Here is a 13,934-nt window from a genome sequence, read left to right on the forward strand (position 1 = left end):
GTGTCTTTAACGCGTCGTTTTGATTACCATGCTTATGTCGCGTCACAAGTCTCTCTAGAGCAGCGTTCCGATTACCTAAGCATGGTTAGGTTATAGTACGCAAAGTGTGCGTGAAAAGACTTAATAGATCAGTATGTCGCATCTCAAGTCTCTTTAGCGCATCGTTCCTCTTTAACGCGTCGTTTCGATTACCATGCTTATCTCGCGTCACAAGTCTCTTTAACGCGTCGTTCCGATTACCTAATAATGGTTATACTACGCAAAGTGTGCGTGAAAAATGACGCTAGATTAGTATGTCCAGTCTCAAGTCTCTTTAACATGTTGTTCCGATTATCTAAGCATAGTTAGGTTATATTACGCAAATGTGCATAAAAAGTGTGGCTAGATTAGTATGTTACATTTCAAGACTATTTAACACGTCGTTTCGATTACCATGCTTATCTCGCGTCACAAGTCTCTTTAACACGTCATTCCGATTACCTAAGCATGGTTCAGTTATATTACGCAAAGTGTGCGTGAAAAGTGACGTTATATTAGTATTTCGCATCTCAAGTCTCTTTAACGCGTCGTTCTGATTTCCTAAGCATGGTTAGGTTATTTAGGAAAAGTGTGTGTGAAAAGTGATGCTAGATTAGTATGTCGCGTCTCAAGCGTCTCTAACGCGTCGTTCCGATTTCCTAAGCATGGGTAGGTTATATTACGCAAAGTGTGCGTAAAAAGTGATGCTAGATTAATATGGCGCGTCTTAAGTCTTTTAAATGGGTCGTTTCGATTACCATGCTTATGTCGTGTCACAAGTCTCTCTAACGCGACGTTCCGATTACCTAAGCATGGTTAGGTTATATTACGCATAGTGTTCGTGAAAGATGAAAATTGACTAGTATGTCGCGTCTCAAGTCTATATAACGTGTCGTTCCAATTACTTAAGCATGGTTAGGTTATATTATGCAAAGTGTGCGCGAAAAGTGATGCTAGATTAGTATGTCGCGTCTCAAGTCTCTTTAACACGTCGTTCCGATTACCTAAGCATAGTTAGGTTATATAGTGCGTGAAAAGTGACGCTAGATAAGTATATTGCGTCACAATTCTCTTTAACGCGTCGTTCCGATTACCTAAGCTTGGTTAGGTTACGCGAAGTGTGCGTAAAAAGTGACGCTATATTAGTATGGCGCGTCTCAAGTCTCTCTAGCGCGTGGTTTTAATTACCATGCTTATGTAGCGTCACAAGTCTCTCTAACGCGTTGTTCTGATTACCTACACATTGTTGGGTTATATTACGCAAAGCGTGCGTGAATAGTGACGCTAGATTAGTATGTTGCGTCTCAAGTCTATTTAACGCATCATTCCGATTACCTAAGCTTTGTTGGGTTATATTACGCAAAACGTGCGTGAAAAGTGACGCTAGATTAGCATGTCGCGTCTCAAGTCTACTTGCCGCATCATTCCGATTACCTAAGCATGGTTAGGTTATATTAAGCAAACTGTGCGTCAAAAGAGACGCTAAATGAGTATGTCGCGTTCTCTTTCACGCATCTTTCCGATTACCTAAGCATGGTTAGGTTATATTACGCAAAGAGTGCGTGAAAATTGACGCTAGATTAGTATGTCGCGTCTCAATTCTCTTTAACGCGCCGTTCCTATTACCCACAAATGGTTAGGTGTGCGAGAAACGCAACGCTAGATTAGTATGTCGCGTCTCAAGTCTCTTTAACGCGTCGTTCGAATTACCTAAGCATGGATAGGTTATATTACACAAAGTGTGCGTGAAAAGTAACGCTAGATTAGTATGTCGCGTCTCAAGGTTCCTTAATGCGTCGTTCCGATTACCTAGGCATGGTTAGGTTATAATATGCAAAGTTTAGGTCAAAAGTGACGTTAGATTAGAATGTCGCGTCTCAAGTCTCTTTAATGAGACATTCTGATTACGCAAGCATGGATAGGTTATATTACGCAAAGTGTGCGAGAAAAGTAACGCAAAATTAGTATGTCGCGTCTCAGGTGTCTTTAACGTGTTGTTCCGATTACCTAAGCATGGTTAGGTTATATTACGCAAGTTGTGCGAGAACGGTTAGGTTATATTATCAAAGTTTGCGCGTACCAAGGCTCTTTAATGCATGGCTAGATTAATATGTCGCGTCTCAAGGCTCTTTAATCGAAATTACGCATGGCTAGATTAGTATGTCGCGTCTCAAGGCTCTTTAATGTGTCGTTCCGATTACCTAAGCATGGTTAGGTTATATTATCAAAGTTTGCGTGAAAAATGACGCTAGATTAATATGTCGCGTCTCAAGACTCTTTAACGCGTCGTTTGATTATCATGCTTATGTCGCGCCACAAGCCTCTCTAACGCGTCGCTCCGACTACCAAAGCATGGTTAGGTTATATTACGCGAAGTTTGCAAGAAAAGTAACACTAGATTAGTATGTCGCGTCACAAGTCTCTCTAGAGCAGCGTTCCGATTACGTAAGCATGGTTAGGTTATAGTACGCAAAGTGTGCATGAAAAGACTTAATAGATCAGTATGTCGCATCTCAAGTCTCTTTAGTGCATCGTTCTTATTGCCTAAGCATGGTTAGAATATATTACGCAAAGTTTGCGTGAAAAGTAACGCTAGATTAGTATGTCCAGTCTCAAGTCTCTTTAACACGTCGTTCCGATTATTTAAGCATAGTTAGGTTATATTTACGCAAAGTGTGCATAAAAAGTGTGGCTAGATTAGTATGTTACATTTCAAGACTCTTTAACGCGTCGTTTTGATTACCATGCTTATCTCACGTCACAAGTCTCTTTAACACGTCATTCCGATTACCTAAGCATGGTTCGGTTATATTACGCAAAGTGTGCGTGAAAAGCGACGTTATATTAGTATGTCGCATCTCAACTCTCTCTAACGCGTCGTTCTGATTTCCTAAGCATGGTTAGGTTATTTAGGCAAAGTGTGCGTAAAAAGTGATGCTAGATTAGTATGGCGCGTCTTATGTCTTTTTAATGGGTCGTTTCGATTACCATGCTTATGTCGTGTCACAAGTCTCTCTAACGCGACGTTCCGATTATCTAAGCATGGTTAGGTTATATTACGTAAAGTGTGCGTGAAAGATGAAAATTGATTAGTATGTCACGTCTCAAGTCTATATAACGTGTCGTTCCAATTACTTAAGCATGGTTAGGTTATATTATGCAAAGTGTGCGCGAAAAGTGATGCTAGATTAGTATGTCGCGTCTCAAGTCTCTTTAACACGTCGTTCCGATTACCTAAGCATAGTTAGGTTATATAGTGCGTGAAAAGTGACGCTAGATAAGTATATTGCGTCACAATTCTCTTTAACGCGTCGTTCCGATTACCTAAGCTTGGTTAGGTTACGCGAAGTGTGCGTAAAAAGCGACGCTATATTAGTATGGCGCGTCTCAAGTCTCTCTAGCGCGTGGTTTTAATTACCATGCTTATGTAGCGTCACAAGTCTCTCTAACGCGTTGTTCTGATTACCTACACATTGTTGGGTTATATTACGCAAAGCGTGCGTGAACAGTGACGCTAGATTAGTATGTCGCGTTTCAAGTCTATTTAACGCATCATTCCAATTACCTAAGCTTTGTTGGGTTATATTACGCAAAGCGTGCGTGAAAAGTGACGCTAGATTAGCATGTCGCGTCTCAAGTCTATTTACCGCATCATTCCGATTACCTAAGCATGGTTTGGTTATATTACGCAAAGTGTGCGTGAAAAGAGACGCTAGATGAGTATGTCGCGTTCTCTTTCACGCATCTTTCCGATTACCTAAGCATGGTTAGGTTATATTACGCAAAGAGTGCGTGAAAAGTGACGCTAGATTAGTATGTCGCGTCTCAATTCTCTTTAACGCGCCGTTCCTATTACCCACAAATGGTTAGGTGTGCGAGAAAAGTAACGCTAGATTAGTATGTCGCGTCTCAAGTCTCTTTAACGCGTCGTTCGAATTACCTATGCATGGATAGGTTATATTACACAAAGTGTGCGTGAAAAGTAACGCTAGATTAGTATGTCGCATCTCAAGGTTCCTTAATGCGTCGTTCCGATTACCTAGGCATGGTTAGGTTATATTACGCAGAGTGTGATTAGTATGTCGCGTCTCAAGTCTCTTTAACGCGTCGTTTCGATTAGCATGCTTATCTCGCGTCACAAGTCTCTTGAACGTGTCGTTACGATTATATATGCGTGGTTAAGTTATATTACGCAAATTGTCCGTGAAAAGTGGCGCTAGATTACTATATCCTATCTCAAGTCTCTCTAACACATCGTTCCGATTTCCTAAGCATGGTTAGGTTATATTATGCAAAGTGTGCGTGAAAAGTGACGCTAGATTAGTATGACGTGTGTCAAGTCTCTTTAACACGTCGATCCAATTACCTAAGCATGGAAAGCTTATATATTACACAAAGTGTGCGTGAAAAGTGACGCTAGATTAGTATGTCGCGTCTCAAATCCCTTTAACACGTCGTTCCGATTACCTAAGCATGGTTTGGTTATATTACGGAAAGTGTGCGTGAAAAGTGACGGCAAGATAAGTATGTCGCGTCTCAAGTCTTTTTAACGCGTCGTTTCGATAACCTAAGCATGCTTAGGTTATATTTCGCAAAGCGTGCGTAAAAAGTGACTCTAGATTAGTATGGCGCGTTTCAACTCTCTTTAACGCGTCGTTTCGATTACTGTGCTTATGCCGCGTAACAAGTCTCTCTAACGCGTCGTTCCGATTTCCTAAGCATGGTTAGGTTATTTTACGCAAAGCATGCGTGAAAAGTGACGCTAGATTAGTATGTCCAGTCTCAAGTCTCTTTAACGCGTCGTTCCGATTACCTAAGCATGGTTAGGTTATATTACGCAATGTGTGCATAAAAAGTGACGCTAGATTAGTTTGTTTCATCTCAAGTCTCTTTAACATGTAGTTTCGATTACTATACTTATCTCGTGTCACAAGTCTCTTTAACGCGTCGTTCCGATTACCGAAGCATGGTTAGGTTATATTATGCAAAGAGTGCACGAATAGTGACGCTATATTAGTATGTCGCGTCTCAAGTCTCTCTGACACGTCGTTCCAATTTCCTTAGTATGGTTAGGTTATATTACTCAAAGTGTGCGTGAAAAGTTACACTAGATTAGTCTGTCGCGCCTCAAGTCTTTCTAACGCGTCCTTCCGATTTCCTTAGCATGGCTATGTTATATTACGCAACACGTGCGTAAAAAGTGACGCGAGATTAATATTGCGCGTCTCAAGTCTCTTTAACGCGTCGTTTTGATTACTATGCTTATGTCGCGTCACAAGTTTCTCGAACGCGTCGTTCCGATTACCTAAGTATGGTTAGGTTATATTACGCAAAGTGTGCGTAGAAAATGACAATAGATTAGTATTTCGCGTCTCAAGTCTATTTAACGCGTCGTTCCAGTTACTTAAGCATGGTTAGATTATATTACACAATGTGTACGTGAAAAATGACAATAGATTAGTATGACTCGTTTTATGTCTATCTAAAACGTTGTTCCGATTACCTTAGCATGGTTAGGTTATATTACGCATAGTGTGAGTGAAAAGTGACGCTAGATTAATATTGCGCGTCTAAAGTCTATTTAACGCGTCGTTCCTATTACCTAAGCATTGTTAGGTTATATTACGCAAGGTGTGCATGAAAAGTAATGATTGATTAGTATGTCGCGTCCCAAGGCTCTTTAATGCGTTATTCTAATTACTTAAGCATAGTTAGGTTATAATACGCAAAGTTTGCATGGAAAGTGACGCTAGATTGGTATGTCGCGTGTCAAGGCTCTTTAATGCGTCGTTCTGATTACCTAAGCATGGTTAGGTTATAGTACGCAAAGTGTACGTAAAATGGATCAATAAATTAGTATATCGAGTCTCAAGTCTCTTTAACGCGTCGTTTCTATAACCTAAGCATGGTTAGGTTATATAACGCAAGGTGTGCGTGAAAAGTGACGCTAGATTAGCATGTCGTGTCTCAAGGCTCTTTAATGCGTTTTCCCGATTACCTAAGCATGATTAGGTTATAATACGCAAAGTTTGCGTGAAAAGTGACGCTTGATTAGTATGTCGCTTCTCAAGTCTCTTTAACGCGTCGTTTCGATCACCATACTTATCTCGCGTCACAAGTCTCTCTAACGCGTCGTTCCTAGATTAGTATGTCGCGTCTAATGTCTATTTAACACGTCGTTCCTATTACCTAAGAATGGCTAGGTTATATTACACAAGGTGTGCGTGAAAAGTGACGCTAGATTAGTATGTCGCGTCTAAAGGCTCTTTAATGCCTCGTTTCGATTACCTGAGCATGGTTAGGTTATAATACGCAAATTTTGCGTGAAAAGTGATGCTAGATTAGTATGTCGTGTGTCAAGGCTCTTTAACGCGTCGTTCCGATTACCTAATCATGGTTGGGTTATAGTACGCAAAGTGTGCGTAAAAAGCATCAATAGATTAGTATGTCGCGTCTCAAGTCTCTTTAACGCGTTGTTCCTATTACCTAAGCATGGTTAGGTTATATTACGCAAAGTGTGCGTGAAAAGTGACGCTAGATTAGTATGTCCAGTCTCAAATCTCTTTTACGTGTTGTTCCGATTACCTAAGCATGGTTAGGTTCTATTACTCAAAGTTTGCGTAAAAAGTGACGCTAGATTAGTATGTTTCGTCTCAAGTCTCTTTAACGCGTCGTTTCGCTTACCATACATATGTCGCGTCACAAGTCTCTTTAACGCGTCGTCTTGATTTCCTAAGCATGGTTAGGTTATATTACGCAATGTGTGCGTGAAAAGTGACGTTAGATGAGTACGTCGTGTCTCAAGTCTGTCTAACGCGTCGTACCGATTTCCTAAGGATGGCTAGGTTATAAGTGTGCGTGAAAAGTTAGACTAGATTAGTATGTTGCGTCTCAAGTCTCCATAAGCGTCGTTCCGCTAAGCATAGTTATGCTATATTACGCAAAGTGTGCATAAAAAGTGATGCTAGATTAATATTGCGCGTCTCAAGTCTCTTGAACGCGTCGTTTCGGTTATCATGCTTATGTCGCATGACACGTCTCTCTATCGCGTCGTTTCAATTACCTATGCATGGTTGGGTTATTATATTAGGCAAAGTGTACGTAAAATGGATCAATAAATTAGTATATCGAGTCTCAAGTCTCTTTAACGCGTCGTTTCTATTACCTAAGCATGGTTAGGTTATATAACGCAAGGTGTGCGTGAAAAGTGACGCTAGATTAGCATGTCGTGTCTCAAGGCTCTTTAATGCGTTTTCCCGATTACCTAAGCATGATTAGGTTATAATATGCAAAGTTTGCGTGAAAAGTGACGCTTGATTAGTATGTCGCTTCTCAAGTCTCTTTAACGCGTCGTTTCGATCACCATACTTATCTTATGTCACAAGTCTCTCTAACGCGTCGTTCCGATTACCTAAGCATGGTTAGGTTATATTACGCAAAGTGTGCATGAAAAGTGACGCTAGTTTAGTATGTCCAGTCTCAAGTGTCTTTAACGCGTCGTTCCGATTACCTAAGCATGGTTAGGTTATATTACGCAAAGTGTATGTAAAAAGTGAGACTAGATTAGTTTGTTTCGTCTCAAGTCTCTTTAACGCGTCCTTTTGATTACTATACTTATCTCGCGTCACAAGTCTCTTTAACGCGTCGTTCCGATTACCCAAGCATGGTAAGGTTATATTACGCAAAGTGTGCGTGAAAAGTAACTTTAGATTAGTATGTCGTGTCTCAAGTCTCTCTAACGCGTCGTTCCGATTTCCTAAGCATGGTTAGATTATATTACGCAAAGTGCGCAAGAAAAGTGACACTAGATTAGTAGGTCGAGTCTCAAGTCTCTCTAACGCGTCGTTCCGGTATCCTAAGCATGGTTATGTTATATTACGCAACGCGTGCGTAAAAAGTGACGCTAGATTAATATTGCGCGTATCAAGTCTCTTTAACGCGTCGTTTCGATTACCATGCTTATGTCGCGTCACAAATCTCGCGAACTCGTCGTTCCGATTACCTAAGCATGGTTAGGTTATATTACACAAAGTGTTCGTAGAAAATGACAATAGATTAGTATGTCGCATCTCATGTCTATTTAACGCGTCATTCCAATTACATAAGCATGGTTAGGTTTTATTAAACAGAGTGTACGTGAAAACTGACAATAGATTAGTATATCGCGTCTTAAGTCTATCTAATGCGTTGTTCTGATTACCTTAGCATGGTTAGGTTATATTACGCAAACTATGCTTGAAAAGTGATGCTTGATTAGTATGTCGCATCTCAATTCTCTTTATCGCGTTGTTCTAATTATCTAACCATGGTTAGAGTATATTACGCAAAGAGTGCGTGAAAGTGATGCTAGATTAGTGTGTCGCGTCTAAAGTCTATTTAACACGTCGTTCCTATTACCTAAGAATGGCTAGGTTATATTACACAAGGTGTGCGTGAAAAGTGACGCTAGATTAGTATGTCGCGTCTAAAGGCTCTTTAATGCCTCGTTTCGATTACCTGAGCATGGTTAGGTTATAATACGCAAAGTTTGCGTGAAAAGTGATGCTAGATTAGTATGTCGTGTGTCAAGGCTCTTTAACGCGTCGTTCCGATTACCTAAGCATGGTTGGGTTATAGTACGCAAAGTGTGCGTAAACAGCATCAATAGATTAGTATGTCGCGTCTCAAGTCTCTTTAACGCGTTGTTCCTATTACCTAAGCATGGTTAGGTTATATTACGCAAAGTGTGCGTGAAAAGTGTGTTGGTAGTTTGTGCCCTAGGGCCATTTTGTATTTATTCTTGTATAAACAAATCCCATTGGCAATGATATATATGTTTTTATTTGAACTAAGTGTCTCATCAACTAAGTGTTTATTTAATACATATTGTCCTTATCACATTGTGATAGAATCTATTCTTAAGGTAGTAAGAATATGAGTGACAGATTCTATTATACAAGTGATCTAAATTATCGTTCACGATCGATGGGGTCCTACGAATAAGGGCATCGCATTATCCCGGAAAGATCGTCACCTCTGTTTATTCTCATGATTAGTAAAGAGTTACTAATTATAGGAAGTAGTGAGTCTCATACTACTTGATGGGGATCAGAATAAACATGTGGACACTCAAGTTGTTGAGTGAGTCGAACAAGTGACGATAGATGACTTATACATGGTAATTCATCAAAGTCAATTTAATGTCATCTAGTTCATAATTGTACATATGTCCTTTGACTTGCGGTGACACTATCTTGTATATAGGTGATTAGAGTTTGATACTCCTTAACTCTAGATCTTTCATGAGCTAGAGCCGCGGGATGTGTTGGCTCTAGTTAGTTGTATATGGAGATAGGGGTTTAACCTAGAAAGGATTCATCACTCTGGATGAACGGAGACAAGATTCTATGCTATCTCAAATTGTTCTTGATGGATGATAAAACCTGCGCAGGTGTATATGACTTACATAGAAAGTTGTTTCTAGTGGAAGTCATATTTATCAAGAATTAGAACTAAGAGATGAGGTCATATGATCAAGACAAACAGTGTTTGACTTAACCGTGACACTAGTCGAGATTGGAATCTTAGATGAAGGGAATTTTGAGTGTACGGTATTATGAACAATGGTTCATAAAGAATGCATCGAAACATTCATCTCTATTTGGGGGTCGTGATATGTTGCTAGACGTCACTCTCGATCTACGAGAATTAATAATTAAATGGGATTTAATTATTTAATATAAGAAAGGCGTTTCTTATGACTCTCGTTGCCATATAGATGTGAACCTAGTTAGTCACACACAATAGAGTGTGCAACCGATTGAGTTTACAAAAGATCGATTTCATATAGATACTAGCATATCTCGGAAATTAATCTAAGATGAAAAACAAGTACAAATTAGGGACTAATTTGTAAGAGTTATAAATTAGTAGGAACCTAATTGTACTATGTCCAAGTTAATTAGGGACTAATTTATAAGAGTTATAAATTAGTAGGAACCTAATTATATTTTAACCAAGTGTTATGATTAGAAGGCTTAAGTAATTAATTAGTGTAATTAATGATACTTAAAGCACTAATCATAAGTTAATGGAATGATGATGTCATGGTGAAGTAATGAGATAAGGAAATAAGCTTATATGTGATGTCATATGATGACATCACCTATATGATGTCACCTATGTGATGTCACCACATGAAAGGTGTCATGTGCTGGCAACACCTTTGCTTGGTGTGTGACACCTAGCATGCAAGGTGTTGCATTCTTAAGGCATGCTCTAGCCTATAAATAGAGCATGTCCTTGCTCATTTCAAAAACACACAACACACATCTCACTACAAAGTTGTAGAGAGAGAAAGCACTTGAAGGAGTTCAAGTAGTCATCAATCACGGGAAAAACTTGGCGACGTTTTTCATACATCCGAGCAAGGTAGTGATCGCGGCGAGAGTTTGAGCTTAGGGCTGCTCGGCAAGAGGAACTCTTGCAGGATTACTTCAAGGCGAGGATTCAATCGGACGCATACTCGTGTGGACGAGCTTGAGGTCGCCGTACTTTCGGGACTACAAGAATCGTTGGAGAATCGACATAGGTATTCTTCTTACGATTCCTAGATGCGTGCTTTAATTAATAAATGATACGACGATCCATTTGTTGTTGATATGATCAACTTTAGGATCCGGATTGTTGGAATTTCGATTTTGAATTGAAATATACGATTCGGACCCGCGCCTCCCGCTGCGCCAACAGTGGTATCGGAGCCACCGTATCATCGAGTATTAACGCTTTACGATTGAAATGTATAAATAATCATGGACTTAGGAATTATTTTTGGGCATGTAATTTATAATTCCGAGGGATTTTGTTTTTCCAAAAACGAACAAACGCTATTGTGATATTAATTACATTTGATTAAATTCTGTCTAGGAGATTGGTACTTAAGTGGTCCGCTCGTGACCCTCCAATCTATCCTGGGATTTTTTCTAATGTGATCATTTAACACAATACGTGATTCGCTTGTGCATTATGTTGTCATCAACGAAATATGCGGAAAAAGCGAAAACCCGAAGAAAAAAAAAAACCCGAAAAAAAAATAATATTTTTTTTTATAAAAACCAAAAATGCTGAAAAACGGATTTTACACCCGGGAAAAAGTTTTCGGCCCGAAAAAAAAAATATTTTTTTTTCTGTAAAAACCGAAATGCTGAAAAAGGGGTTTTAAACCCGGGGAAAAAGTTTCCGACTCGAAAAAAAAAAAAAAAACGTAAAAAAAAATAATTTTTTTTTTCGAGGATCAGCGATCGGTTGAGGCTTTCGGAGGTTCTAGGACGATTCCTCTATACCTAAAGAAAGCAGATATTACATAGTGAATGATTAGAGAATCATTTCCGAGATATGTAATAGTTTGCTCATTCTTTTGTGGCTAAAGAATGAGACCTAGGAAGTCCATGATCATACATGTGTGATTGCATGATTAATTTTAGCTTTAATATGTATGAGATGCATGCTAAAATGTATTGTGTGTTTAGTGAGACCTGAATAACTTAAAACCCTAAGAAATCTTCCTAAAAGTTAAAAGATTAAGTTTATATTGATTAATCATTAAATTGTTTATCAATGGCTCTCCATTGGAGCAATAAACTAACACGCTTTGAGTTATCATCTTGTCGGCTATGGATACATAGGGGTGAGATGATATCGTCAAGAGATGTTGTTGAGTTTATTGTTAAGCATGAGATGTTACGGATGTAGTCGATATAATATACGGCGAGAAAGGCAATTAGGCGTACCTGAGTCGTATATTATTCAAATCGATACATCTTAGTTGATTCAATGGGTTAAACTTAACTAATGTGGAAACCTAAGAATAGCATTAAGTACTTGAGGGTGAAAGCATTAGGAGCCGGAAATGATTGAACCTCATATGAGATATGATGAACAAGTAATTGTTCACTTATATATCATTTTGATCCCAAGAATAGCATTAAATACTTGAGGGAAAGATAAATGAATTTAAGAATTCAATCACCCACTTGAAATCTTTTCCAACAAAGATTCACGTTTCCTATTTTGGAAGTGTAGGATTCGAAAAAGATAGTGGGAGGCCATTTTGATAAAGACCAAATCATTATGGTTAAATATACAAAATAACACGAATACTAATTAGAGATCTTTGCTATCCATAGGTTGATAAGATAAGATGAAATCGAATCCATTAAGTAGCATTCTCGACAATAATCGACTAGTGGGTCCTAACTTTGTTGATTGGTTAAGAAATCTCAAAATAGTTCTTGCAAGTGAACACATAGCATATGTTCTTGAGGCAAATGCTCCGGGACCATTGCCGATTGAGGCATCTCCTGAGGAACATGAGGCATTGCGCAAGTGGAAGTTAGATGACGAACAAGACAAGTGCTACATGTTGGCATCTATGAATAACGAGTTGCAAAAGCAACACGAGAAATATTCGGGAGCCCGCGAAATATTGTTTCACTTACAAGAGTTGTATGGTGAATCAAGTCGTTCTGCTAGATATGAGATATCTAAGCAATTATTTCGAGCAAAGCTCTCAGAGGGAAAGGATGTTGGAGAACATGTGAACATGATGATTCGATGTATCGAACGTCTAGAGGGTCTAGATTTCATCATGGACTTCAATCTCCAAACGGATATGATCCTTCAATCCCTTCCGGATTCGTATGGTAATTTCATCACGAATTACTATATGAATCGGATAGAATGTACACTTGCAGAGTTATCAAGTATGTTGATAACTGCTCAAAAGAACAATGTTAAGGGAAAGGAAGTTTCTCTTGTGGTTGCTTCTTCTAGTAAGACTAAGAAGAAGAAAACTAAGAAGAATGTTTTGAAGGCCCAAAAGGCCATTGCAAAAAGGAAGCGCACCTCAGAGAACAAAGGAAAGTGTTTCTTTTGCGAGGGCGAGGGACATTGGAAACGAAATTGCCCCAAGTATAAGGAATTTAAGGGCAAGAACAAGAAGAATGAAAATCCCGGTGAGGGTATGTCTATTTCTTGTTCTTTCAATTCCAATAACGATAGCTCGTCCAAAGCTTGGGTATTAGATACCGGAGCTAGTTCTCACATTTGTTCATCCTTACAGGATCTAGCAAATGAGAGGAAGTTGGACAAGGATGAAGTGATCTTGAAGCTTGGAAATAACGCAAGTGTTGCGGCTAAAGCTATAGGATCGTCTTCTATTTTGTTGTATAAGCATGTTTTGTATTTGAACAATGTTTTGTACTTACCGAACGCTTATAGAAATATCATGTCTACTTCTTGTATGACAAGATTAGGATATGATTTTCTATTTACAAAGGATGTTTGTAAAATTATCTATAATAATGCAATCGTTGGTTATGGTTATGTACAAAATGGTCTTTATTGTATAAATGAAGATGTTCGTAATACAAATAATGTTATAGAAATAAATACCGTAAGTAATCAAACCTCGAAACAACTTTGGCACTTACGATTAGGACATATTGCGGAAGATAGACTTAACAAGTTGGATAAGATGGGAATATTGAGCAATGTTGATTCTGCATCAATTTCGACTTGTGAGTCATGTCTTAAAGGCAAGATGACCCGATCACCCTTTGTTGGACAAAGTGGTAGAGCCAAAGATGTTTTGGAGATCATACATAGTGATGTATGTGGACCATTTAAAGAAATGGCACGAGGTGGTTATTTATACTTCATTACCTTCACCGATGATTTATCACGGTATGGATATGTTGTTCTTATGAAGAACAAGAGTGAAGATTTTGAAAAATTCAAAGATTTCAAAAATGAAGTAGAAAACCAAATTGGAAAAAGTATTAAAATCCTTCGATCTGATCGAGGAGGTGAATACTTGAGTACGGAATTTGGTACATTCTTAAAAGAATGCGGTATTATTTCCCAACTGACTCCTCCGG

At 38.8% G+C, this 13,934-nt stretch overlaps 1 protein-coding gene across 1 annotated transcript; it reads left to right on the top strand.

Annotated features, from left to right (window-relative positions):
* Window positions 1-12,040: 12,040 nt before the first annotated feature.
* LOC126671520 (uncharacterized) lies at window positions 12,041-13,211 on the top strand. The gene is made up of 2 exons (XM_050365290.2): window positions 12,041-13,016; window positions 13,118-13,211. The coding sequence occupies exons 1-2, from the start codon at window positions 12,197-12,199 to the stop codon at window positions 13,129-13,131; spliced, it is 834 nt and encodes a 277-aa protein (XP_050221247.1). The 5' UTR covers window positions 12,041-12,196; the 3' UTR covers window positions 13,132-13,211.
* The last annotated feature ends 723 nt before the right edge of the window (window positions 13,212-13,934 follow it).

This window comes from Mercurialis annua, linkage group LG3 (genome assembly GCF_937616625.2).
Source record: "Mercurialis annua linkage group LG3, ddMerAnnu1.2, whole genome shotgun sequence".
Taxonomy (NCBI): Eukaryota; Viridiplantae; Streptophyta; class Magnoliopsida; order Malpighiales; family Euphorbiaceae; genus Mercurialis; species Mercurialis annua.

Excerpts from the sequence above, each read along its gene's own strand:
- LOC126671520 (XM_050365290.2), top strand. The coding sequence starts at position 12,197 with ATGAAATCGAATCCATTAAGTAGCATTCTCGACAATAATCGACTAGTG.